General features: G+C 44.4%; 1 protein-coding gene across 2 annotated transcripts in view; it reads right to left on the reverse strand.

The window, feature by feature from the left end:
• Positions 1-1,858: 1,858 nt before the first annotated feature.
• tln1 (talin 1) overlaps positions 1,859-27,516 on the reverse strand; it is a 115,286-nt gene continuing 89,628 nt past the window's right edge. For both annotated transcript variants that reach the window (XM_075455365.1, XM_075455366.1), the window contains 7 exons: positions 13,412-13,517; positions 10,825-10,949; positions 10,395-10,520; positions 10,057-10,119; positions 9,786-9,968; positions 3,804-3,929; positions 1,859-3,058 (listed from right to left, as the gene is read on the reverse strand). In XM_075455365.1, the coding sequence (XP_075311480.1) occupies positions 2,924-3,058; positions 3,804-3,929; positions 9,786-9,968; positions 10,057-10,119; positions 10,395-10,520; positions 10,825-10,949; positions 13,412-13,517 (864 nt within the window). In that variant the 3' untranslated portion in view covers positions 1,859-2,923. The remainder of the gene's footprint in view (positions 3,059-3,803; positions 3,930-9,785; positions 9,969-10,056; positions 10,120-10,394; positions 10,521-10,824; positions 10,950-13,411; positions 13,518-27,516) is intronic.

Below are 27,516 nucleotides of genomic sequence, written 5' to 3' on the forward strand. Positions count from 1 at the left end.
TTTATTGCATTCATCATCTTTAATAGAATATGAACAAGAAATAAAGAAAAATGAGGGATCTACATTTATTCTCAAGTCATGTCATTTGATCATTTGCAGTAATGTATAACAATATTAAATTGGATTACAAAGCACATAGCTAGTACTTTCATTTAAAGTCATGTTTAGTAAATCTCAGAACCATGGGGCAACAATTCCAAACCGTTAGTCAGAGTAAGATAAAAAAAAAGCTGAATAAAGCGTCATTTTCCTGTACATTTTATTCTCCGGAATGCAGCCAGCACATCTGTTAAACCGGTCTGACGTACATCATGTTGAGGTTTGCTGCAGGCAGGATCCAGAATGAGTCAAAAGAGAAGAGACTTTATTTAAAGGTGGTAACAAACAATGAACAAACTGGCTGGTCTGAGAGTTTCTCCCAGAGGAGAGGTTAGTCAGTGAGGACTCAGTATTCTAGAAAGGATCCTGTTCCAAAGTGACAGCAGCGACCGGTGGATTGTTTTACTGAAGCACGGATGGACTGTCCTGTGAACGTCCCGTCTGCTGAAGGCGGAGCAGAGGGGCTTCTTCTTTCTGTCCTGGTTACAGCTGGTTGAAGGGAAATCTATCTCCAGTCTCTCTGTGAGCAAACTTCTACGTCTTAGTAAAGTATCCACAGAGCGTTGCCATGACGCAGGGAACTCATGAGCACTGTGCCGGCACAGTTCCGCTGCAGAAGAACAAACTGAGTGTTGCTGAGCACAGGGAAGGCTGGAGCTTAAGAGCTGGAGCCACTGGATCCGTCACATGTGGAGCTAATGAGGGCAGTCAGGTCAGCACCGGCTGCCATGCCCACCAGGCCCACCAACACATACAGACAAAGAGAAATCTGACACAAAGCACAGGTCCCGACTCAGAATCTCCCACAGAGGGACACACTTCAGCAGAAAAATCATCTCTCAAACTCTAAGGAGGACTCACTGAAATCATCTTAGAATTCTGTTGAGGAGCAGATTTTAATGAACAATTATTGGACAAGCACAGGCAGGCATCCCCTGACCTGGGGGGGGCAGGCACGCTGTGTTACTCAGCAGAACATTAAACAAAGAACCAAGACCAGAACGAGAACCGTCCAGGACAGCCCAAAGAGCTTTTAGGAAGAATTCAAAGTGAGTGGAACGTTGGCATTGTTTCAACTAAAAGCACCAGAGGCAGAAACTGCTGATGAGCTCATTTATTGGTTTGTTGATGACAGAACCCTCTCATCTGGCATCACACCTACAACCGCAGGGCAGTCAGTTTCCCTCCATCCACCTTATCCTTCCATTCTTCATCAGTGTTACCGTTCCCTCACTGCAGTAAGGAGGGGGGGGGGGATTCTTATTCCAGGTAAAGACCTACTGGAGTACACCACCAAGAAGGTGGTCCCACATGTTGGACTCAGGAAAGTGTTCAACGTGTATGCTGTAAGTTTAATGGAGAATAAGGTGGTGGAACATCAGAGTTGAGTGTTTTCCAACCCTGGTCATCACGGTACACAGCCTGCAGGTTTTCCCTGCTCCAACACAGCCGACTCTTCAGCTGTTAAAGCCCCGCAGAAGTCTGATGAAGTCTCTCTGAATTCACACACACTCGTGTCAGACTTGGGTCTCCTTCTCATTCACTTTCAGGAAGGTGAAACCTTTATTAAACAGGCTAATGTCTGTGGAAATGTGTCTGTGACTTCACATGCATGAATGGATCAACTTTCATCCAGCTGAGGCTACAGCAAACAAACAGAGCATCAGACAACCCTCGGGTTCGCTTCTTCTCTTTAAAGTACATTTCATCATCTGAAGAGGTCTTCATGTTGTGAGCAAAAAGAGACGAAAACAACATCAACAGTTGAAATGAAAACTGACTTTATTGTATAGAAATCTCTCTTACAGTTCCCACCAGGTGGCACTACTGTGCACCAGCATTATATCATGGTGAAGTCAAGATATGACCCAAAGAAGAAAACTGAAGGATTACAGTCATATACTGCTCTGGTTGTTCTAAAAATATGTCCGAGAAAAGAAAGCTGCTGGTGCTGTTACTGAGCGGAGTGATGGCAGGTGAAACAGAACCAGGGCACTTTATCAGCTGAAACACAGTCGCTCCTTTAATAAACTCATCTTTATGCAAGTCGTATTAACAGCAAAGCATCAGTTAGTCCAATCATCACTGATCAGAGTTCAAAGGAATATCACATTGCATCTGACACATATGATAGTAGAGGGGTCAATAAACACTTTGTAGCCAAATACAGTCACACTGAGGTCATTAAATATATGGCTTAGAAATCATTACACAAACTAAAGTCTAACACATAGGAAAACAATATATTTCATAGCTCACTCTTTAAAAAAAAATACTGATTTTCCCAAGAATTTCTTTAATTCTTTTTTTTTATAGATTTTTTAAAAATCTCAATTTTAAAAATCCAACATTTCATTCGGTTGAAGTAATACACCGAATATCATTCTATCATGAGACTATTTCCCATTCCCACTCCTCGTCATGGTCCTCTGCAAATGTGTTCAGACAAAACAAACGTGCACACAAACCTTGCATAGACTGAATACCTGGACATGAAGCATAATAACGGGCCTCAGATTGCATCTACAGCGGTGAGATGTAACAGCTGGAATAGTAGCAGGGTCAGTTGGTGAAGCCACAGAGTTAAAAAAGAGACAAAGTGAAAGCATGTGGACGCACATCATCACAAGCAAAGAGAACTTGAAGGCATGTATTTCAGTATTAGCTCAATTCATTATCAATGGTATTGTTCCACTTTTACTCTGAAAATAAAGACAAAGACATCCTGATAGCTTACTGCAGATCAGGAACAATCAGCCCGCTGCTGCTTCTGGAGCGTCAGCAGTGGGCAGATCCTGAGCATGACAGACCATCCTTTGGATTCTCACTGCTCCTGGCTGTCCTCTCGCAGCTCTGAGGGAAGGAACTTGTACTGCTGCTGTCTGATCATGGCCAGCTTCTTCCTGGCCTCATCCAGCTCCCTTTCTTTCCGCAGCATCTCCTCCTGAGCTGCAATAATCTGCAACATCACACAGTCTGTTAGCACCCTGAGGAAGCACCTGGAGAGCAGCATCCACTATGCACCACAAGTCAGTTCCAAACTCAGCCAAGCCTCCTCGGTGTGTCGCTGTGTGCTGCACACACCGGCGAGAGGAGTTCAGCGTTTCCTGGATGATAATGATAATTACACATTCAGGCATAAGCTTTTATCTTAAAGGTTTTCAAACCTTCTGAACAACTTTAACCCGTCCATCAAAGCTTCTGTTTCTAGTAAAAAAAAAAGCATTTCTGATCAAAGCTTTGCAACTTTGTGCTTAAGTTTATTAAAATCAAAGATAAAAACAAGTGTTTGTGTGTCTTAGAAAGGTGCAAACATTAGTGTTTCCTCAGGTCTGAATGACTTAGACGGTACAGGTAAAGGAACATCTCTCCTCACGCCCGTGCAACACGATCCCTGCCCTGCTCAGGGGTTACTGACCCCAGCACATCAAAGCATTCAGTGTTGGAAGAAGAATCAGGATGGGACTCTGTAACCTCTGAGTGGCTGTGGCTGTGCCGGCCTTTCACTGGTAACCAACTCTTTACTCTTTACTCTTCACCAGCAGTGGGATAGCATACATCAGGCTCTGACACCATGAACTTGTTATGCTGCCTTCAGGCTCTGTGTGGTGCTGCCTTCAGGCTCTGTGTGGTGCTGCCTTCAGGCTCTGTGTGGTGCTGCCTTCAGGCTCTGTGTGGTGCTGCCTTCAGGCTCTGTGGCTCACCTGAGCGATGCCTCCCACCATCTTGCTCTTCACCACCACGGCCTGGTCGTCCTGGGCATCGAAGGCTGCTTTCTGGGCTGCTTTCACCAGGTTATCGGAGGCTCTCTTTACAGCATTACCGGCCGCCTACAGAAACATACCATGAGTCGGGACTTTTTCACAGTAGCCCCTTTCACACTGCGACCCGCTATCTTAGCGGGTTCAAATTGCACCTTCGACCCGCGTCGAGCAATGTGAACGCTTGGCGTGTCAGGGTGACCCGTGTCGCCTGAAGCCGAGTTCAGGGGGCGTTGCCTAGTGGCAGAGCGTCACACGAAACACATAAAATGCTGGGCGTGTACAATGACGTAGGCACAAGCCATGCGTCGGAGGTAGGGTTAAATACACCTGTCTGCATCAAATTTTTCAAACAAACGATGGCGGGACACCTTGAGAACTCATTTTTGCAATGATGTTCATGGAGATGTTACTTTACGGTGCGTCTTGCTGCGTGGGAAACCGCGCTCTCCCATCTTTCTGGCCAGCCCTTACAGCAGAGGTCCATCTTTCACCGTCCCCGAAATGTGGCGGAAAATAACGTCCTCTGTTCGGGGGCTGAGGAGCTCGCGGACCTCCTTGTCTCCCCAGTTGGCCATATTAAAAAATGTCTCCAACTTGATGTAGGCTAAAACAGAGTAAAACGTGTCCTCACCTGTCGCTGTTGTTCTGAATCAGCTGTCCATTCTGTCTTTTAAACTCCTCACGTCACGCCCACGTCCGACCCGCGTCGATTGCGTTCACATCAAACTCGGCTCGGCAAAAAGACTAGCGTCCGACGCGGGTCGAAAGGCGAGTCGAGTTGACGCGGCAGCCCGGGTCGGCAGTGTGAACACAACAGCGGACACGCTTAATTCGCGAATTAAACGCGGGTTATTCGGCAGTGTGAAAGGGGCTAATGACAACCATGAATGGACAGAAAACAGTCGCTCAAGGAAACAGAGAAAAATGGAAAATAAGGCTGATCATCAAGTACAAACACACCCAAACACACCCACTGACACACCCACTGACAGACCCACTGACACACCCACTGACAGACTCACTGACACACCCACTGACAGACTCACTGACACACCCACTGACACACCCACTGACAGACTCACTGACAGACCCACTGACACACCCACTGACAGACCCACTGACACACCCACTGACACACCCACTGACAGACTCACTGACACACCCACTGACAGACTCACTGACACACCCACTGACAGACTCACTGACACACCCACTGACAGACTCACTGACACACCCACTGACAGACTCACTGACACACCCACTGACACACCCACTGACAGACTCACTGACACACCCACTGACACACCCACTGACAGACCCACTGACACACCCACTGACAGACTCACTGACACACCCACTGACAGACTCACTGACACACCCACTGACAGACTCACTGACACACCCACTGACAGACTCACTGACACACCCACTGACACACCCACTGACAGACTCACTGACACACCCACTGACACACCCACTGACAGACTCACTGACACACCCACTGACACACCCACTGACAGACCCACTGACACACCCACTGACAGACTCACTGACACACCCACTGACACACCCACTGACAGACTCACTGACACACCCACTGACACACCCAGTGACAGACTCACTGACACACCCACTGACACACCCACTGACACACCCACTGACAGACTCACTGACACACCCACTGACAGACTCACTGACACACCCACTGACACACCCACTGACAGACTCACTGACACACCCACTGACACACCCACTGACACACCCACTGACACACCCAGTGACAGACTCACTGACACACCCACTGACACACCCACTGACACACCCACTGACAGACTCACTGACAGACTCACTGACACACCCACTGACACACCCACTGACAGACTCACTGACAGACCCACTGACAGACTCACTGACAGACCCACTGACAGACTCACTGACACACCCACTGACAGACCCACTGACACACCCACTGACACACCCACTGACAGACCCACTGACAGACCCACTGACAGACTCACTGACACACCCACTGACAGACCAACTGACAGACTCACTGACAGACTCACTGACACACCCACTGACAGACCCACTGACACACCCACTGACACACCCACTGACAGACCCACTGACACACCAACTGACACACCCACTGACAGACCCACTGACACACCAACTGACACACCCACTGACAGACCCACTGACACACCCACTGACAGACTCACTGACACACCCACTGACAGACCCACTGACACACCCACTGACAGACTCACTGACACACCCACTGACAGACCCACTGACAGACTCACTGACACACCCACTGACACACCCACTGACAGAGCAACTGACACACCCACTGACAGACCAACTGACACACCCACTGAAAGACCCACTGACACACCCACTGACAGACTCACTGACACACCCACTGACAGAGTCCTGGACAGGGAATGCTCAGTGTGTGAGAACAGCTGTGAGGCAAAGATGAGCTGAGCAGCATCTCTGCACAGGTAGCTCACACAGGAATGAATGAACACTCCTCTGCTGCTTTAACTGGGCTGGAGTGTTGCTGTTGGTTTGGCCGGGCCGTACAACGTGACATCAGCAGCCCGTATCGTCACACTTTGGTAAACTTTGAAAGATTTTGTCCAAACACGTATCACTGTTGGATGTTTGGAAAAAAGAACACCAACGGGTTGTTAAAAGAGCATCCACATGCTTTTAGAATGAAGATGACTTCGGACCCAAACTCCTCGAAGTTATTACAGACAGTTAGGATTCAGTTTATGGTGAAAGAATGATCCCATCACTTTCCTCTGGCTGGCTCTAATGGGGGAAATGTTCCTTTGGAACCAGCCTCTCTGCTGGAGTTCAGACAGGAATGTGAATACGTGCTTCTTATCTCAAAGATGAACCATCAGCTGGGCTTTGATCCCGTTTTTCCTCTGAGCTCCATCAGGTTCCTCCTAACATGACTTCTCATCCTTGCTTGTAATTTGGCCAGTAACGGTGCTTTTACTGTGGGAATGGACAAACAGCATTCTGATGTCAGAGCTATTTTCAACTCATGTGAGGACAGACTGAGCTCCTGTTTCTGATGTGAGGGACATCCAGATGGAAATACCCTCTTGTGCTGATATTAAGATATCGATGCTAACATAAATGAGCTGACTGGCACATGCTATTAGTGCACAGCCCGGGATGTCATCAGCTGAGCAGCTCAACTCACTCACGCCGTGGGCAGAATTCTTCCTACAGCCTCTGCAGTCTCACAGCAGCATGTCCTGCAGACACTTTTCTCCTTTCAGACACTTTTCTCCTTTCAGACACTTTCAGAGGCTTTTGGAGACCAAAGTGAGGAGAAAAAGTAGCGCTCTGTTGTCTGGGATGCTCTGAACTGCCGGCTGCACATGCTTGGGGCTGTTGTCTCTGCAGACTCATGTCAGCTAACAGTCGTGTTCCACAGGTGTGCTTCCTCAGCACTTTACCTCCTTCAGCATCCATCTTTCTTTTTGAACTGTCTCCATCTTTACCAGCTTGTGTTTCATTCACAGCTGTATTGTGAACTCGATGCACATGTGTGATTTCTATCCCGCTTCTTCACAGGATTTAATCTAGCCTTCAAAGATGTGAAATGAGTGGCTCATACACCTAACTGTCCAGGGACATATTAAATGAGTGGATGAGCAATTACCAAAAACCTCTTTATTGGCTACTATTGCATCATATGCATCATTGAAGTGGCCACATATTCGACAGACGGAGTAATTACAGCTGTAATAAGGAGCGCAGAGAGCAAATGCTCCTGGTGTAATCATAGATCCAGACTTATGTTTCCAGCTCCCGGTGCCACGGGGAGACTGGGCAGATTGTTTCCAGAGCCCCTGTCGACGTAAACGTATGGGAATGACTGTGGTGGCAGCTGCAGGCCCAGAAGAGGAGGAGATAAGCCACCGCTGATTGGATCAGAGAATATGAGCTGGCCTGGGCAGCCGATGTGCTCACAGCTAGCATACACACAGCCTTAAAGATAGTATTTTTGGGAGGATGAGGGGACAGAAGATACTTGCACTTTCTGCTATGGCTTGCAACTGACTGCATCAGTTACACATAAAGGTCACAACAACCCTTCTGTGCTACAGTATTTCCACCACTGAGTCAGTGCAATTCATGAAGGAAAAGCAAGAATATCTTTGTAAAAAGATACCCGACTGATTCCACACAGAGGTCCACTGGTTGTGTTATGCACTGCCCGACTCGGTCTACAGAAGAAGCTGCTGCATAATGTCAGCTCCTGCTCTGCAGGCGCTCTGTCAGGCCTAAAGAAGACGTCATCAAAGTGCTCTGCATGGACTGTGGTGGGAAGGGAAAATGTCTTTGGACTGGACTAAAAGTAAGCATATCCCTGGTGTTGTTGCTCATTTTAAACCTATGGAGCAGCACTTTACACATCCTGTCAGGATAATGCCATGTATTAAAACAGCTTTCCTATGCATTTGAGACAGCTGTAGTTTTGGTGAGAATAGTACCACAGTGACAGCCACTTGTCAAACTCCACTCAGATCAACATCAAAATGAAGCTTTAATCTATCCAACCGGGCCAATCAGCCCAGTTGGAGCTCAGAACAGATACAAATCAAACCAACGTACAGAACAGACAATGAATGGACAATAATGTGCTCACTTAAACATCATAACTAGATGTGCAAAGTACAACTTGTATAATTGTGTGGAACTGACAATTCTTCCGATTAGGACACAGCTTGCAAAAGGCTCAAGTAGCAATCTGAAGACAGAATAGTTCTGCTCAGTATCTGGGAGGGAATAATGTTCAAAGACAGGCGGACTCTGTCTGCCATGATGAAAAACTGGCAAAGCTGGATATCCAACACACAACTGTGCAGGTGTGTGAGAAATGGAACAACTAATGGCCACCAAGCGAGTGTGTCCACAGGAAGAGTCTCTGATGGTCTGACACAATGGACGGTGCACCGTGTCACCCACGACACCAAAACTCTGTTGCTCATGTTCATTTGGAATTTAACAAAAAATGTTTGCTCAAATAATTAATTTAACTAGCTAAATAGCTAAACAATCAGAAACTGGAACTCTATCTGAAGCAAAAAGCTCAGCTCCAATCAGCTGGTTCATCTGAATTAAAACTTCCTCGTCTTTGATGGGTGTGGCTAGCTTTAGCTTTCCACTCATACAGTTTGGTGAGACTATTTTAGGTTCACAACTATCTCTTATGATATCTGCATTGTATTTTTCATTTAGGTTATGTGGTAGGCTTAGCATGGCACCGGGTCACATGTGGAGTTAAGCAGCTCTAATTTCACCTTTACTGGTACTTTATGCATTCCATTTCAACACAATGTGTTTGTTGTGATGGGGTCTTTAGTTTGTTGTGACAGACAGTTACTTTTGGTACTTGCCCAACCTGTGTTTGCTGTGATGGGAAATGATGTGTACATATTTGACTGAGTAGTTTCTGTTTCTGCCCTGATTGTGCAGAATGTGCCCACTTTTTGCATTTATTCACCTGTTTTGTATGCAACTCACGGGCTGTTTCAGAGCAGGTTGGGTGATGTCTACAAAGATGCAGTATATTGTGGGTGGGATTTAGGGCGGTAGTCCAGTGCCAGCTGCCCCACAGTTGAAATGCAAAGAGGTTTGTGGCTCAGGGCTAGCTTAAAACCTTCAAGCACTCACTGGCCCACTTAGTCCCAGCAGTAGAGGCTGCAGGCTGCTTTTCCCTGAGCTCCACCTGTCTTATACCTGCATCGTGACACTTCTAAGGATGATGCCTTGTAATTTCTCTGTGGAAAATATGCTTAGACAGGACAACTGCTGTATTTTAAATCTTTTAAATAAGGTTTTCTGATGAGCGGCAGTAACACCATGGTGTAAATAAAGAGTGCTGACCTGGAGCCTCTTCATGGTCTGGGAGTCCTGGTCAGCCTTGACCTTGCAAGCCACCAACAGCTGAGCAGTGGAGGCCGCCACCTGCTTGGCTGATGAGATGAGCTTCTCCTCGCTGGCGTGTCCCTGCACTGCAGAGTTGGCTGCCTCACACAGGTTGTTGGTTGCTGCCGCTACCATCCGAGCCTGAAGAGTCCAATGACAATCAATGGTAAGGAATTTCCCAACCCAGTTCAAAAGATTTTTACATTTAAGCTGGAAGAAACAGACTTACAGCTGAAATCAGCCCCTGAGACCACTGTCCATCATCCACGGCATTGGCTGGGATCGCTCCCACCTGAAAATATAAGACAACTGCTTTTAGTATGGTTTCTATGAAAGATTTAAATAATGCTCAAATCTAACTTTTTGGAGATTTTGGGAGAAATGAACAACCAGATCCTCATGTAGGACAAACCTGTTTGATTCATTCCTAAAATAAAAGGCTTTGGTTGGAACATTATCTCCATAAATTAGGTTCAGATTTCTAAAACTCACTGATCACAGCGAGCAGCACAGCTGAGACGCACTGGTAACATCCTGTATGGTGCTTTTAGTTGGCTTCTGACATACCTTTCCTTGAGCTACAAGCTCCCTCTGTGCTGCTGAAGCAGCTTTGACCAGAGCACTTGTAGCGGCTGCAATGGACTTGGCTGCCTCCAGAATCTGCTCTTCAAAGTTTAGGCTCTCGTCCGCCTCCTGTTTAACAGAGGGGGAAACCAACAGGCCATGAGTACACTGGGTTTGGGCTGTGAAGAACTTTAAAGGATGTCAAAACAAAGAAGCATTACAACAGTGAACAGGAATAGGAAGAGCTGGTGTTCAGAAGTACTGAAAAGGAGAAAACTAAATGCCAGCAGTGGACGCTGTGTGGGACAGCAAACATGCGTGGAATGGCAGATTGACTGCCCTGAGGATGTGGAACGCATACACTGAGTGTAACCCTGCGGTGAGGTTAACAAACTAAGTGTGAATGCCTGTGCTCTGTAAAAAGTCCTCTAACCTTGGGTTTGGTCCTTGGCCTCAGCTGCTCCAGTTTCTTGGCAGCTGCTTCAATAGCTGCCGCTGCTCCCAATAGTTCGTTCTCTGCGATGACAGTAGGATCCTCCGGGTCCACCCACTCTGTGCCTACAGCACACAGAAATAACATTAGGTCAGTCTGTACCCAAAAGCAATGTGGTTTGTGCTTGTTCCACAGAGAACCAAGCCTGGACAGAAGGCAGAGGGTGCGGTTCGAGTCCAAGCTAAGTCCACACAAAGACACGGAAGTTTCACTTTGTTCTGTGCAAAAAAAAAAAAAAAAAAAAAAAAGGTTTGTGCACAGCCTTGGATCTGAACATGAAACAAACAGTGTCTCAGTGCAATTCAAATGGCAAGGAATGTTGACTCTCATAAGCAACATGCACAGAAGTGCCCAGTGAACAGTGCTGCCAATCAAAAGGTTTAACTGCAGCCGTGAAAAAGAGAACAACACTTTGTTCTAATTCCAAGGCTTTAAAAATCAGAACAAAAGAAAAAAATCTTTTGGTCCTTTTTAGGCCGGAAAATGAGGGCAATGTAACCTTGGATGATGACATGTCACACTGTCATTCTTCATTGAACAGGAATGAAATGAGTACTGTGAGGAGCAGCTAGGTGCTGCTAATCAAATGCACTTGGTTAACTGATCCTCAGCAAGTATGAGCACCTCTATAAAAGCAGAAGTTTAGTCAGTTTGCTGGCTGAGAGGCATTGAGGTGTTTTCAGTTGTCAGTCTTCCCAGGAATGGACAACCCAGCAAGGTCAGACTGTGCAATGCTCTAAGAAACTGCAAAGAACCCAACATCTCAGACTCTGCAGGCCTCAGTTAGCATGTTAAAGGTCACCCCAAGGTCAGAAACCCAAGAGCTACATCTCAGACTCTGCAGGCCTCAGTTAGCATGTTAAAGGTTAAAGGTCACCTCAAGGTCAGAAACCCAAGAGCTACATCTCAGACTATGCAGGCCTCAGTTAGCATGTTAAAGGTTAAAGGTCACCTCAAGGTCAGAAACCAAAGAGCTACATCTCAGACTCTGCAGGCCTCAGTTAGCATGTTAAAGGTTAAAGGTCACCCCAAGGTCAGAAACCCAAGAGCTACATCTCAGACTCTGCAGGCCTCAGTTAGCATGTTAAAGGTTAAAGGTCACCCCAAGGTCAGAAACCCAAGAGCTACATCTCAGACTCTGCAGGCCTCAGTTAGCATGTTAAAGGTTAAAGGTCACCCCAGAAACCCAAGAGCTACATCTCAGACTCTGCAGGCCTCAGTTAGCATGTTAAAGGTTAAAGGTCACCTCAAGGTCAGAAACCCAAGAGCTACATCTCAGACTATGCAGGCCTCAGTTAGCGTGTTAAAGGTTAAAGGTCACCTCAAGGTCAGAAACCCAAGAGCTACATCTCAGACTCTGCAGGCCTCAGTTAGCATGTTAAAGGTTAAAGGTCACCTCAAGGTCAGAAACCCAAGAGCTACATCTCAGACTCTGCAGGCCTCAGTTAGCATGTTAAAGGTTAAAGGTCACCCCAAGGTCAGAAACCCAAAGAGCTACATCTCAGACTCTGCAGGCCTCAGTTAGCATGTTAAAGGTTAAAGGTCACCCCAAGGTCAGAAACCCAAGAGCTACATCTCAGACTATGCAGGCCTCAGTTAGCAAGTTAAAGGTTAAAGGTCACCCCAAGGTCAGAAACCCAAGAGCTACATCTCAGACTCTGCAGGCCTCAGTTAGCATGTTAAAGGTCACCCCAAGGTCAGAAACCCAAGAGCTACATCTCAGACTCTGCAGGCCTCAGTTAGCATGTTAAAGGTTAAAGTTGTGACAGCACAGTTAGAAACAGACTGAACAAGTATGGCTTGTGTGGAAGGGCTGCAGGAGAAAGCCTCTTCTCTCTAAAAAGAACATGGCAGCACAGCTTAGGTTTGCAAAGCTGCATCTGAACAAACCACAAGACTTCTGGAACAATGTCCTTTGGACAGAGCAGACCAAAGTGGAGAAGTTTGCTCATAATGCACAGCAGCACGTTTGGAGGAAACCAAACACAGCATATCAGCACAAACACCTCACACCAGCTGTCAAGCACGGTGGTGGAGGGCTGATGATCTGGGCTTTTTCTGCAGCCACAGGACCTGGGCACCTTGCAGTCATTGAGTCCACCATGAACTCCTCTGGATACCAAAGTGTTCTAGAGTCAGATGTGAGGCTGTCTGTCCGACAGCTGAAGCTGGGCTGAAACTGGCTCATCAACAGGACAAAGATCCCAAACACAGCAGCAGATCTACAGCAGAATGTGTGAAAAAGAAAAGAATCAAGGTGTTGCAATGGTCCAGTCAGAGTCCAGACCTCAGACCTTCAGAGAGCTGTGCAGAAACCAATGCTGCAGACCTCAATGAGCTGAAGCAGCGCTGGAAAGAAGAGTGGGCCAAGATTCCTCCTCAACCATGAGAGAGACTGATAACGTCCCACAGGAAACCATTACTTCAACTTTCTGCTGCTGAAGCTGCTGCTACCAGCTGCTGGATCATGAGATGGCTTTGATTTTCCTGAAGTTCTGCTTTGTTACAAGCCTAAAGGTTTAAATACCTTTCATAGCCTCAGCAGCTTGGATGAGCTCAGTGACGCAGCCCGCCACCCGCTTGGAGTAGCCAGCCAACTGTTGCTTCAGATCTTGAGAGGGCTTCTGGATGATCTGTGGATTAAGGAAAAAGAAAAGTTCAGCTTCATGTGCTCTCTTAAAGGATTTTTAGCTCCTTTATGTGCGACACAGTTGTTTTTGCATTGTGGTTATACTATCCAAACATGTCATAAGTTAATGCCATGATAATAAGGAATCTGTACCGTGTTCTATTCAAATGCTTTGATGTCTGGATCAAACCATCCCTGGTAGAGCTCCACAAACTTGGGAGGATCTGAACCCAATCTAAAATGATTGCTGTGAAGCAGCACCCTTAAAGAAACTTCTGCTATTTTAAACCTATCTCCTGTTGCAATCACTGATTGACAAAAACCTTGATTAAAACTATTTTGAAAGATAGTTTTTGGGTTTTTTCGTCAGTAAATTAAAGCTGAACACCCGGGTAGATAGGCCCCAAGCTAAAAGCAAAGTATGTATAAAAGTTGAAAAATATTGTGCATTATAATTATGAAATTCAGTTCATTCAAAACTCTCTCTGGCAAACTTTAGGTGAAAATATAAACAGTAACTACGGTACTTTTCTGGAGTTCAAATTTGTTCCTTTTCCATGAAATTACTTTTTTTTTCATTTCGATGTGAAGAGACAGCAAACACTGTTGGACTTATGCGAATCATTTTTCCATCTAACACAGCCTGAGAGTTGGGCAAGTAACAACAATAACTTCTACTCAGGTTGATGATCAACGTTGGTGCTCACAGATATGAAAAGTGCTCGAACACAGAATCCTCCTCATTCTGTTTCCCTTTGATTAACTGGGATTTAGAAAAGCACAGGGTGCAAATACTTTTCAGCCTGGGGAGTCATCTGAGGTCGTTAGAAAGAAAAATAATGTAAGAACAACTAAACCATTATTTAGACTGCATTGTTTTTTCAGCTGATAAATTAATGTGGAACATGTCAGTCCAAACTGTGTGAGGGGAACAACCCTGTTGAGTTTGTCCCCCGTATGCTGTGGCTCAAACTGCCAGTCGGACGAGTCAGAAACATGAAAGATGTACAAATACTCAGTCGGCCACATGGTGGTGCTGCAATTAAGGTCAGAAAATGAATTAAAAAGTCATTTGAATTGAGATTTGATACATATGATTAGCTTAATGCATACATCTCATGTCTGGACTGACTCAGAAGCAAGTGTAGGTGAGACTTGCCTTTCATATCCGCCCCTGCTGGGAACTTTAAGGCTGGTATGCCTAAAGATAATGTTGAAAAAACTTCAAACTTTCAAATTCTGTGACATCTCAGGGGTTAGAGCACTCAACTGAAACAAGATCAGACGTTCCATATCACCTACAAATACATAGGACTGTGCTAAACTTTGGGAAGCTCGCTGCTGCTCGTCACTTTCATTTTGAGAAGAATAGCAGGGCCACAACTCACACAACCCCGACACTTGCTATGATTTTATTGTTCTCATTTTTAGCACATTAAAGCATATTAAAATCTATTTTGATGCAAGTTCAATAACCAACTACAATGATGAAAGCTCATGCTTAACAGTTGTAGTGGCATTAGAAGTTTGGTCAACCCTAAGCAGCAATCTGCTAATATATCAGAAATACCTTCATACTTTTAAATATATGCACTTTAAGTTGGGCCCTCATCCACTAGTAATTCCTGTTTTTTTTTTTCTTAAACAATACGCAGCTTTTGCCAGCATCTGCTTTTCTCCCTTTATTATGTGCCCAGTTTTTTTAATGACATTTGAGTGAAAAGTGAAGAAATTGACCGTTTCTCCGCTGCCCATATGGTGACATCTTGTGCATATTTCTGTGGGACAGCTTCAGTGCCTCACACAGCCACACTTATTTTGTAGAATGGGATTTGTAATGTAATCCCAGAATCATGCTTAAGTATATAAGCATACTGCTAACAGTACATGTTCTTCTATCAAACAAATCATTTAATGAGGAAATCAAATGTCTAAGAAAATATTTGGTCATCTTGTGACTGAATGGCAGTAACCGCAGACAAGCTTCATACATAGTTGCTCAGATATGGTTGGGTCCGAGTTGGTGTCCTCTGACTGTCCTTGACACACAGGAAATATTCAGATTGGAACGGTGTGTGACAGGTGCAGGGATTTAACAGGGCTCAGCCCATACTCGGCTCAAGTTTATTCAGATGTGATGTCATAAGAAGATACATGTTACAGCACAGGAACGCATGCAGGGGGCCACACTAATCCAACAGGCAAACAAAAACACACTGAACACCAACACTCAATATGGGCTGAGAGTTCATCATTACCTAATGAAACAACACCAGAGGTCTTAAATAGATGCATGTTTATGTGTCACACAAATGCAAACATCCATGAGTTAGTATGATATCAAATGATTTAAAGGTTAACTTGACTAAGTTTTTATTCAATGGGATGACACTGACAAGAACTCTATATGAACGAATTGGATTATTTTATGAATTATGATTATTATTAATTAATTGAATTCCAATTGGCTTGAATTGGACTTACTATCTAAGTGCCTTGAGATGACATTTGTTGTATTTGGCGCTATATAAATAAAAATTAATTGAATTGAAGAAAGAAAGAAATAGAAATTAGAAAAGATCATGCGCCGATTAAAAGTGGTGGTTAGAATAGAACAAGAACGTGGCTGCTTTTTGACAAATCCAGAGGACTGACCACAGGCTCGATTCCCTGATGAAGGCTGAAAAATTCTGAATTCAATGCCCAATTAACTGTTTCATGGAATATTATTTCAGATTCAATACATATGAACGGAATTATGCTCGGTTTTACCCAGAAAACATTTTTATATCACCCTATCTCTAAGTGAGAGCCCAGACACCCTGCGGAGGAAGCCCATTTGGGCCGCTTGTATTCGCGATCTCGTTCTTTCGGTCACTACCCACAGCTCGTGACCATAGGTGAGGGTAAGAACATAGATTGACCGGTAAATGGAGAGCTTGGCCTTCTGGCTCCGCTCCTTTTTCACCACGACGGGCCGGTGCAGAGCCCGCATCACTGTGGACGCCACACCAATCCGCCTGTCAACCTCCTGCTCCATTCGCCCCCTCACTCGTGAACAAGACCCCGAGACCCCGAGATACTTGAACTCCTCCACTTGGGGAAGGATCTCATTCCCAACCCGGAGAGGGCATTCCCCCCTTTTTCGGCTGAGGACCATGGTCTCGGATTTGGAGGTGCTGATTCTCATCCCAGCCGCTTCACACTCGGCTGCGAACCGCTCCAGTGAGAGCTGAAGGTCACGGCCCGACGACGCCAACAGAACCACATCGTCCGCAAAGAGCAGAGACCCGATTCTGAGGTCGCCAAACCGGACCCCCTCAATGCCCTGGCTGCTCCATAAAAATTATGAACAGAATCGGTGACAAAGGGCAGCCCTAACGGAGTCCAACCGAACACAAACACCAATCTCTGCACCCTCAGATGGTCAGAACAAAGCGACAATCAGCTGACGATGCAACTGCACTGATAAGTCCAAGGTCACATGACCACTGGTATATGACAAACTCTGTCAATGTTCAAACACTTCCAACTAAGTCAGTGTCCATCACTCTCTTAATGCATCTCTAAGCAGAATATGTATGCATTTTGCTGGATTGTTGTAAGTTAAATGGTCAGTGTACCATCCAAATGATGCAACCCCACACTTGTGTAAGTCAGTCGTGCAGTGTACTCACCGGCTAGCACCAACATCAGTGAGCCAAACGTTTAAGTGAATATTGGTAAACCGTTGGAAGAAACAGAAAGAAAAGAGTTCATCAAACATTTGACACCTAGAGAGGAGAGGTTAGCATGCAGCCATCAAGCTACACATGAAATCACACAAGCTCTAAACCCATCAGATCTCCAATATAAAATCATGTTTGTTAGAGATTACACACAAGACGATAATGTGGAGACAGCAGAGATTCAGTTTGAGCTGAGCACTGGTGGAGTAAATCTATACTGGTGTACATAGCTGTTCAGACACCCCCATCCTCCTGCAGTAACGCTCTTCACCTCTTAAGAACCCAACACATACAGACAGGTGGAATGGTGGAGGAAAAAGACAACTCACTACAACACAATAAACATCAGGGAAACTCAGTCTGGATATTTCCACACTATCCAAACAAAGTAGGAGAATTCTTATCTGAGGAATTCCAGTAGAAAGAAAATTGGAACTTCTTTAAGTCTGTTTGACTCCATGAAGAAGGCTAGTGGGCCGAAATGCATTGGTGTTTTAAAAGTCACTATGACTATGCCAGAAAAATAAAAGGCATTTTAAGTTATTTTTAAAGGAGAGACACTTTTTTTTATATTTTAAATTATGGTACAAAATAGTATGGTATGGTTTTCAAAATAGGCGACATTAGATGTGAAATGTAACTAAAAAAAGAAAGTATTTATACCCAACTCTATATTTAACCGAAAAAGTATTCTATTGTAAATAACAATGTCTTTATATCATTCTGAATTTGATGATGGCATCAAATTAAAACTTGTGACAGGGGCAGGGTTGATGGCAAAATCAAATCTCTTAAAAGAAAAGATTACATTTGTTGGCCTCAGTATATGTACCCTTGACTTTTGCATAGAAAAGTTGGACTGTTTTAATGTCGCTGGTGTGGCAGTTTACACACTGTGAATGTGGGGAGGGTGGCAGCAAATGAGGTAGCTTGAGGGCCTCTGGATGTTATGTCTGTAGCTGAGTCATGGCATTGTAGAGGTGCTCCCACGCAGCAGGGACAGCGACAGGGGGAGAAATCTACACGGTAAACACAATCATGTGTGAAAACTCCCTCGGAATATAATATGGCCGAATACTGACTGCCATCAGACCGGCTGTTTAACAGTGTATCTGCCATTCACAAACAGCGCCAAGCCTCTGCCTCTCCTTTTTCCTCTCTCTGCAGCACTCCTTTCCGCATGTACCAGTGTAAATTCATTCATAGAAACCAGTTCAATGTAGTAGGGGTGGGCGATATGGAAAAAATGTTGTATCACGATTTTTTTGCATAAAATCACGATTTCGATTTTTTATCACGATCTTCCATCCAAAAAAAAAAAAGACCAATTACAGTAGAGTTAAGTCGACATGCTGAACCACAGAAGAGCTAAGGAGTAAAAGAAAGAATTTGGCATTCAACACATTGTAATTCAACTGTAACCCAATTCAAGATGAAAAATAATGATCTAATTAATGACATCTGACACAGTGAGAGTGAAGCAACCGGAAATAGAAAAACGAACCACTGATGACGACTTGACTCCACCTCATGATGCCATTTAGCAACAGATGAGCTACGCTGCATGTTCATTTACTGCAGCCACAGTCACGCACTGCCATCACCAGAGCGCCCTAAAGGAATACTTTTCAACTGTGTAATGTTTGTCACGGTCGCGCTGCATCCCTTTTCTCTTGCACCGTAGTTAGCTTACGAGCTAGCGGTTTCCTCATCCGACCCGAGAGTGCTGCTGCTGGCCGTGAGTTTCTCCCGTGCGCCGCTATGGATGTGCTGTGGATGGTGCCGCTGCTGCCGTTCCCATTCCTGATGTGGACCAGCAGCAGTGGGTTAGGGTAGAAGAAAACCCGAACCAATTCCAAATTACAGAGGTGGATTTCCTCTTCTTCACCAGCTCGTCGGCTTGGCTTTCAGCCATGGCTGTCCATGCGTTTTCTAAGTTTTTACAAACACAACATGGAGGCGTGTAAGAAAGTGTCACGACGCACAGTTCGCTATGATTGGTCAGTTAGGTTAAGGCCGCATCGGCGGGAACCTGTGGTATTCACTGTGAAACATTCATGGTGGAAGTAGGATTTTGCCTTGTCAGTGGTTCGGGACCTTCTAAGTGTTTGTCGAGGGTGATGGTTCTAATTGTAGTCGAGCTAGTTTATGACCCATCCTCTTATTACAGACACCCTATTACAATGTAACAGATGCAATCTGAATGCGAACAAATGATGCATGTGGCTCATACAGAGCATCCCAGTCTGTGGCCTCAGGAGACCATTTCCTCACTGTCCTCAGCAGCACCCGGCCACAGTGAGGACAGTGAGGAAATGGTCTCCTGAGGCCACAGACTGGGATGCTCTGTATGAGCCTCATGGTGAGGAGTTTGATGGCCTGACTGACTCTCTGAGTACGATGGGTTCTGCATTGACAACATCATTCCCACTAAAGAGGTCCGCTGCTACCCGAACAACAAACCGTGGGTAACCAGCGACCTGAAAGCCCTCCTCAATGAGAGGAATAATGCCTTTAGATCAGGGGACTGAGCAGAACTCAAAGGAGTACAAAGGGAGCTTAAGCGCAGCATCAGGGAGAGCAAGGACCACTGCAGTAGAAATCTGGAGCACAAACTGGAGAACAACAACATCAGGGACGTGTGGAAGGGGATGAGAGAGATCACCGGCTTCCAGAGGAGAGGTGGGGGTCCAGCTGAGGGAAATGAATGATGTGCCAACGAGTTGAACCACTTTTTCAATAGGTTCAACTCCAACCCCAACACGCCTAGCGTGCCTAGGCAGAGCGAGTCTCCTCTTTAGAGCTCGCAACAGAGGATCTGGGCCAGCGAGTGGCTAGCCTCTAAGATTCGTGTGCTGCTCTCCGTGAAGACAACGCCAAGCTAAAAGACAAAGAGACAAAACCTAATAAGAATGGATTATTTTATTACAGATACGAAATGGCTGCAGCAGATACGTTCCTGCTATTATCAAAGCATAGTTATCTCTGACCATGCCCCACTCACTGTCCCTGTCCCTTCCTCACTTCCCCCTAAGAACTGGACAATGGCGTTTCAATTCAACCCTGCTGTCGGATGAAAACTTTGCAAAGTTTATCCAAGATGAGATACGTTTCTATTTTGCTACTAACTCTTCCCAAGAGACCTCCAGCCTTGTTGTATGGGATGCCTTTAAGGCCTACATCAGAGGCCAGATTATTGCCTACTCAGCAAAAATTAAAAAACAATCCACCTATGAACAGAACAACCTAATTCAGCAAATCAAAGAGGTTGATGTAAAATATGCTCTGAATCAGTTGTCCTGAACTGTTCAAATGGCGTGTTGAACTTAAAGGGATACGCCACCCCCAGGCCAAATGAAGTGTATCCCCGCATTCCCGAGACATAAATAAGTGTGTGGGAGCGTTTTCCTGGCGACCCAGGCATTGTCCGAATCTCACAGCACTGACCACTGCTTGGTTTCGCGTAATACCTCCATGCTAGCATCGCCAACCGAAATATTTCGCACAACGTGAATTAATTTACTTGATTTACCTTCTAATTACTGTGTGAGTGGTGTACTTTCACATCGAGTGCAAATGACTGTGTAAATCAACACGGAAGGCTTGGTTTGCTCATGTCGGTTTGGGAACTAGTTTCCGGTGCGGACAACACAGCCGACACACACTCCCCGCTACGTCATTGGGAATCCCCACCCCCACTGTCCCATCTGTGTTCGAAACGGAGGTTGAGCGGAGTAATATTTCGATCGCCGACGCAAGCATGGAGGTATTACGCGAAACCAAGCAGTGGTCAGTGCTGTGAGATTCAGACAATGCCTGGGTCACCAGGAAAACGCTCCCACACACTTATTTATGTCTCGGGAATGCGGGGATACACTTAATTTGGCCTGGGGGTATCCCTTTAAAACAAGGCTTGACCTATTGACAACGCACTCAGCTGAACGTCTGCTTTTACACAACAAAGCCAAATTTTATGTGCATGGCGACAAACCCGATAAACTATTAGCAACTCTGCTCAAGGGCTCTAGGGCAAGGCAAACTATTTCTAGAATTCAAAAACAAGATGGCAGTATAGTCACATATCATGGACAAATTAATGATGCATTCAAGGACTTCTATGAGGAGCTCTACAGCTCCCAATCACAAACCAATCCTAACATGACTGATGATTTTCTAGCTAAACTTCGAATTTTCTGTAGTTTCACCAGAACTTAAGAACAAATTAGATGAACCCATCTCCCAGTCAGAAATCTCCCTAGCAATAGCCTCAATGCAATCGAACAAGTGCCCGGGTCCGGATGGTCTCCCCTCAGAATTCTTCAAACAATTCTCAGACTTGCTCTCTGTGCAGCTCAGCTTCACCCTTACTCCTTACTGATTGTTTTAAACACGGATCCCTCCCTCAGTCATTTTACGAAGCTTGTATCACACTTATTGCAAAAAAGGGCAAAGATCCAGTGGAATTCACCTCATATAGACCTATCTCTCTCCTAAATACAGATGCCAAAATTTTAGCCAAAATTCTTGCCCGTAGACTCGAAACTGTTCAACCATCAGTTATTTCACAAGACCAAACAGGTTTCATTAAAGGTCGGCACTCATATTTTAATGTTAGAAGGCTGCTTAATATTGTTTATTCCAGCGCCACAGATTCGGCTGAGTGCGTTGTCTCTTTGGACGCTGAAAAAGCCTTTGACCGGGTTGAGTTTGATTATCTTTTTGGGGTCCTTAGTAGATTTGTCTTTGGAGAAAAATTAATTTCATGGATTAAACTATTATACCAGCAACCGTCTGCCACAGTTCGTACCAATTTTCAGACCTCAAAACCATTTAAATTACAATCCAGGCACCCATCAGGGCTGTCCTCTTAGCCCCCTGCTTTTTGATCTGGCCATAGAGCCCCTCACCATTGCACTTAAAACCAGTGAGGAGATATCCGGCATTTGGAGGAATGACATGGAACATAAGGTGTCTCTCTATGCAGATGACCTTTTACTTTTTATTTCCAAACCATCAACATCACTGCCTTTTGCTCTCGATATATTTAGCCAATTTGGTCAGGTTTCTGGGTATAAGCTGAACCTTACCAAAAGTGAGCTTTTCCCCATAGGTAATAAAGCTGATGTGTCAGATTTAGCTATTTTACCGTTCAGAATTGAAAGACAAAAATTCACATACCTGTGTATCACAGTGACAAAAAACATAAAAACCTCTTCAAAGAGAATTTGATTCAACTCTTGAACCAAGTGAAGGAATCCCTCACAAAGTGGACATCCCTTTCCATGTCCCTTGTGGGACGTATCAACTCAATTAAAATTAATATACTACCCAAATTTTTATACCTCTTTCAGGGATTGCCTATTTTTATTCGTAAAACTTTTTTTAATGAGCTGAACTCGATTTTTTCATCCTTCATTTGGCAGGGTAAACGCCCAAGGCTTAATAAATTACAACTTCAAAAACCTAAACAGCAGGGGGGGGTTTGCCTTTCCCAACTTCCGGTTTTATTACTGGGCCGCCAACCTTAGATGTTTAGTGTTTTGGTATTTCTACCATAACCTGGACGGCTGCCCCGATTGGGTGGCTATGGAGCTACGCAGTGGTAAGAACATATACATCCCGGCCGTGCTGTGTTCCCCACTTTCACTCGCTTCATCTAACCTTATTTCAAACCCTGTGGTGAAAGACTCGCTGAAAATATGGGGCCAGTTTAGGAAACACTTTAAACTCCATGATTTTTCCCTCTTAAGCCAATTGCACTTAACCATTTTTTTAAACCATCTGTTCAGGATGGGGTGTTCCTAGAGTGGCACCGGAGGGGGCTTATTCATTTTAAGGACCTTTTCATAGAGAAGAATTTGGCATCCTTTGAGGAACTTAGCAACAAATATGGTTTACCTAAATCCCATTTTTTTAGATATTTGCCAACCAGAAAGTTTATTCAGTTTCACTTTTCAGCCTCAGTTTCTCTACCAGAGTATTCACTGTTGGAAACCATTCTTTTATTGAACCCGACTCGTAAAGGGATGGTTTCGTGGCTTTATAATAAAATGTTGACCATGAAAGAGACCTCCTCACCTAAACTTAAAACTTCATGGGAAGAAGACTTGAATATGACTACCGGTATACTGGATGAGACATGGGCCTCTATACTTAAACTGGTGAATACAACATCTCTGTGTGTGCGCCATCGTCTCATTCAGTTTAAAATAGTACATAGAGCCCATCTCTCCAAAAGCAAACTATCTCGTTTCTATCCAGAAATCACCCCATACTGCGACAAATGCAAAACTGCCGTATCCACATTGGTTCATATGTACTGGTCTGCCCCGCTCTTGGTCAGTTCTGGACAGATGTTTTCCGTACGATGTCCATGTTGGCCGGAGTCGCAGTAACACCTGGCCCTCTCTTGGCTCTTTTTGGCTTCATTGATGAGGGGTTGCCTTTACCAGCCTCTAAAAAACAGGCACTGGCATTTTGCTCATTGTTAGCGAGGCGTACAGTTCTGACCAGGTGGAGGGGTGCTGCTCCTCCAATTCACAAGCAGTGGTTATGTGACCTTATGTCGTGGAAATTGGAAAGAATTAGATGCTCTCTTCAACGCTGGTAAATTTGAAAAAACACGGGGCCCCCCAGTGTTTCCCACACATAGACTAATTCGTGGCGGTGCGCCACAGATTAAACATCGGCCGCCACATATTGCGTTTCGTTATTTATTTATTTTTTTAACGCCATTTAAAAAATACTCCTATTCGTTAAGCTGCATTTCCTTTCCCTGCTCTCCCTCCGTCTCTCTGTCCCTCGCGTCTCTCTCGCATAGCCTACTCACACACACAGCCCCTCCCCTCCGTGCTTCCCTGGAAGCGTGGAAGCTTACTAGCTTAGATTAGCTCTATAGCTCTGGCCCAACCGAAAGAAGACGGCTGGCGAAATTCACGAAAGGTTGGTATCACGTGCACCTTTATAAAATCACACATTAAAAAGTCCTATAAAAATATTTTATATTTTTAATACAATGTTGTCCCGTCCCGACCCATAGCAAACAAGCGATTACGCCTTCTTTATAAAGTTAACTAGTCGCAAGTTTGCCGTAAAAAAAAAAAAAAAAGTTGGGTTTGTCGAGGTCAAAACACTATCAGCTGTGAATCAAATAAAGTAGTTTTTTTAAACTCTTACACTGAATGTTTGCTGCTTCAATCCAGATGAGTATTGAAAAATATTTTCCGCGATTGAAAAAGAGACGTGTTGAGGATGAGGAGCAGCCTGAACCGGAGGTATCAGTCTGAAACAGCTGAACAGTCCGACCTGTGTAATTAGCTATGTTTTAATTTGTTTACAATGAAGATGTGAATATCTGCAGATAAGCCGCACAGTGTTACCCACCGTGACACAGGTGTCACACATCCTTACGTCCCCCATCATTTTCCTTGATGGAGAAATTATCCAGGTTCTTAACTCCCAATGTGACATATATGTCACATTACAGATCTCTGACAGTGGGGGTGGTATTTTGGAAAAAAATTCTGAAATGGGTTCTATGTGGTCTATTTAGTCTGTTATAACCCCCTTAATTTTAATTTAAGTAGAAATGGGTCTGGGTTCTTATGGGTTAATACAATAAAGTTCTGTGTGACCAATTATTAACGAAGGAATTATTTTGAAGAATTTTTTACCCCCGGCCCACCACCACCACACATTGCCTTCACATCTGTGGGAAACACTGCGGGGGCCCTTTCTTAACTCATTTCAAAATATACAATAATCCTCCAGATTAATTTATTTTATTAAAATGTGCTCCATTTCTGTCAGGGATAGGAATTAGGGGAGCAACGGATCAAAAATCTCACGATTCGGATCGTTCCTCGGATCAGTCACGGATCGGATCATTTTGCGGATCAGCAAAAAAATAAATAAATAAATAAATAGATAAGACAAATAAACATGTTTTGTCTTTTTGTTTATTAACACTTTTAAATTATTAAATTGAAATATATAAAATCAACTCAAAGTGCACAATTAACATCTTCTTTTCAACATAAAAGAAAAACAACTTAAAGTGCAACATAAACACAGCGATAGCGTTTGTGATCGCTTTAGCCCGGTCGGATTGTGAAGGAAGGGGCTGCTTAAATGCCGCAGTGATGAGCGGTTGTTGAGCCGCTTTCGGTTTCACTCCTGTCAGTGAAACACCGGGGTGATGTCGCAGCAAATGCGTGGCTATGCTCAGCGGCGTCGAACAGGGGGGGAAAGTCAGACTGATTCACAGGGTCCAGCCTACAGGGGGGGCCCTAAGGGAAATTTTCTTCTTCTTTCGTTTTTTAAAAATAATTTTTTAAATAATATCAATATATGTTGGTAATTTATAAAAATCCAATGTTCTCTGGAAATACATCTGTTGAAATGTATATCCCAGCCTGCAAATAGGCTATAATCTATATCAGACACCCCCATTATCAGTGCGCATTGGTTTAGTCCGCCCTCTGGCGGACTTTTGATTGTACATGCACCATAAATTTCACTCACTTCATTATTAGGCATTAAACGCAGCAGACGGCACATGAAAGATGTCATCAAAAAAAAAAAAAAATATCAGGCTTTCAGAAAAGAAAAGAAAGGCAAGAGAGACAAAATGAAGGAAAGCAACTGCTTACTTATTTCTTTCCCAAGAAAGGTGAGCCCAAATGTCAAAATTACAGCCTACAGTAACTGATTATCCCATTCACATTCCGTTGCATAGCCTACCACTGTGATACCAGCCATAGCCGTAGCCAGCTATGAGGAAAGCGAGGTCTGGACCTCGGTCATTTTCAGGGATTTTTTATTTATTTATTTTTTTAATCTCGGTTTTCGCATACACGTTTCAATTGACGTTTGTGTTTACATCACTTTCGTGAATGTGTGACTGCGTGGTACCATTTGAAAGGTCTGTTTCTGCCCTTTCCAACGGTGTGTATAACACGTGTGTGCGCTCTGTAGTCGATGAGAAAAGTACCGTCAACATAGTAGCTGCATACCAGTAATCAGTAATAGAAAAATTAGACGAATTTGACGAACGATTTCCTCGGCCACTCTGCAGTGCAGCGGCGATTGCTATATACTGACGGAAAGCTCAGCTCGAGCTCTTTAGAATGATATGATTGTTATATCGATGTCATATATGGTTCGTGAATAAAGAAGACAGCACCTTGTTATAGCAATGCACATTTATGTAGGCTGGAGACAATTTTTCACATCTAATTTAGTAATGAATTCAATATAGCCCATAAATCTTTATAGGTTGTTTAGCAACAGCAATAGCCTACAATATGCATCTATCCATCTATATTTAACTCTATTTTTTATATTGGTTAGTTAGCCTTACTCTATGCCTGGCCAAATGGCCTTTGCTTGTACCAAACATTTATATAGGCTTGCATTGGGAAATAATCAGGTTCTTTTTAGCTATGGGTTCTTGTTACATTATAATGGTTTATTTTGCTACTAGCCTCAATGTGCAACACTGCTATATATTAAAAACTATATAATTTAAAATATATATATATATATATATATATATATATTGTAAAAATTTCGGGGCGCGCTCTGCGCGCGCATCATGAGCCTCACCTATTCCTAAATCCTGGCTACAGCCCTGATAGCAGCCGAAGTCAAATAATTTAAAAATAATCTCTCATTTTGTTGGCTACCACATAACTGTGAAATAGAAGCCATATTTGTCTTAAATGTATTTATTTTCATAATAACTATTAGCCTATACAAGTGTTCCAAAAGCCTAACATAGGGTCGATGTTGGTTCAAATATGCATGGTAGTGGTTGTTCCTGGGGCCCCAAATTTGGTGCTACGCCCCTGGCCATGCTCGATGTGTTTCCACTGTTGTGTGGCTTTCTTGTGCCACAGTGCCTACACACCGTCACGGTTTTATCCACCAACCTCTTTCCTTCTTCATTAAATTTGACAGGGAAGCCAAAATGCTCCCAAACAGGGGATTTAAATGACGTGGGGCGTGAAGCTCTTCTGTTCCTCCGCTCGCCATGACCACGCTGTGTTGCAGGTTAGGGGTTTTCTTTATGTTAGCTATCGGTATGTCAGCTACGTGTTATGTCTGTGTGGTAACCTAGGCGACAGGTTTGTGGGCAGCGCGAGTATATGGAAACAGACAGAGACAGAGGCAGCAGTTATCGTTACAGTAGTCACCGAAGTCTAGCCTACTTTTATTTTCCATGCCCACTGTTCTACATGTTGTACGCTGAGGACAATAAATCACAAACGAGCC

Source organism: Odontesthes bonariensis, chromosome 22 (genome assembly GCF_027942865.1).
Source record: "Odontesthes bonariensis isolate fOdoBon6 chromosome 22, fOdoBon6.hap1, whole genome shotgun sequence".
Taxonomy (NCBI): Eukaryota; Metazoa; Chordata; class Actinopteri; order Atheriniformes; family Atherinopsidae; genus Odontesthes; species Odontesthes bonariensis.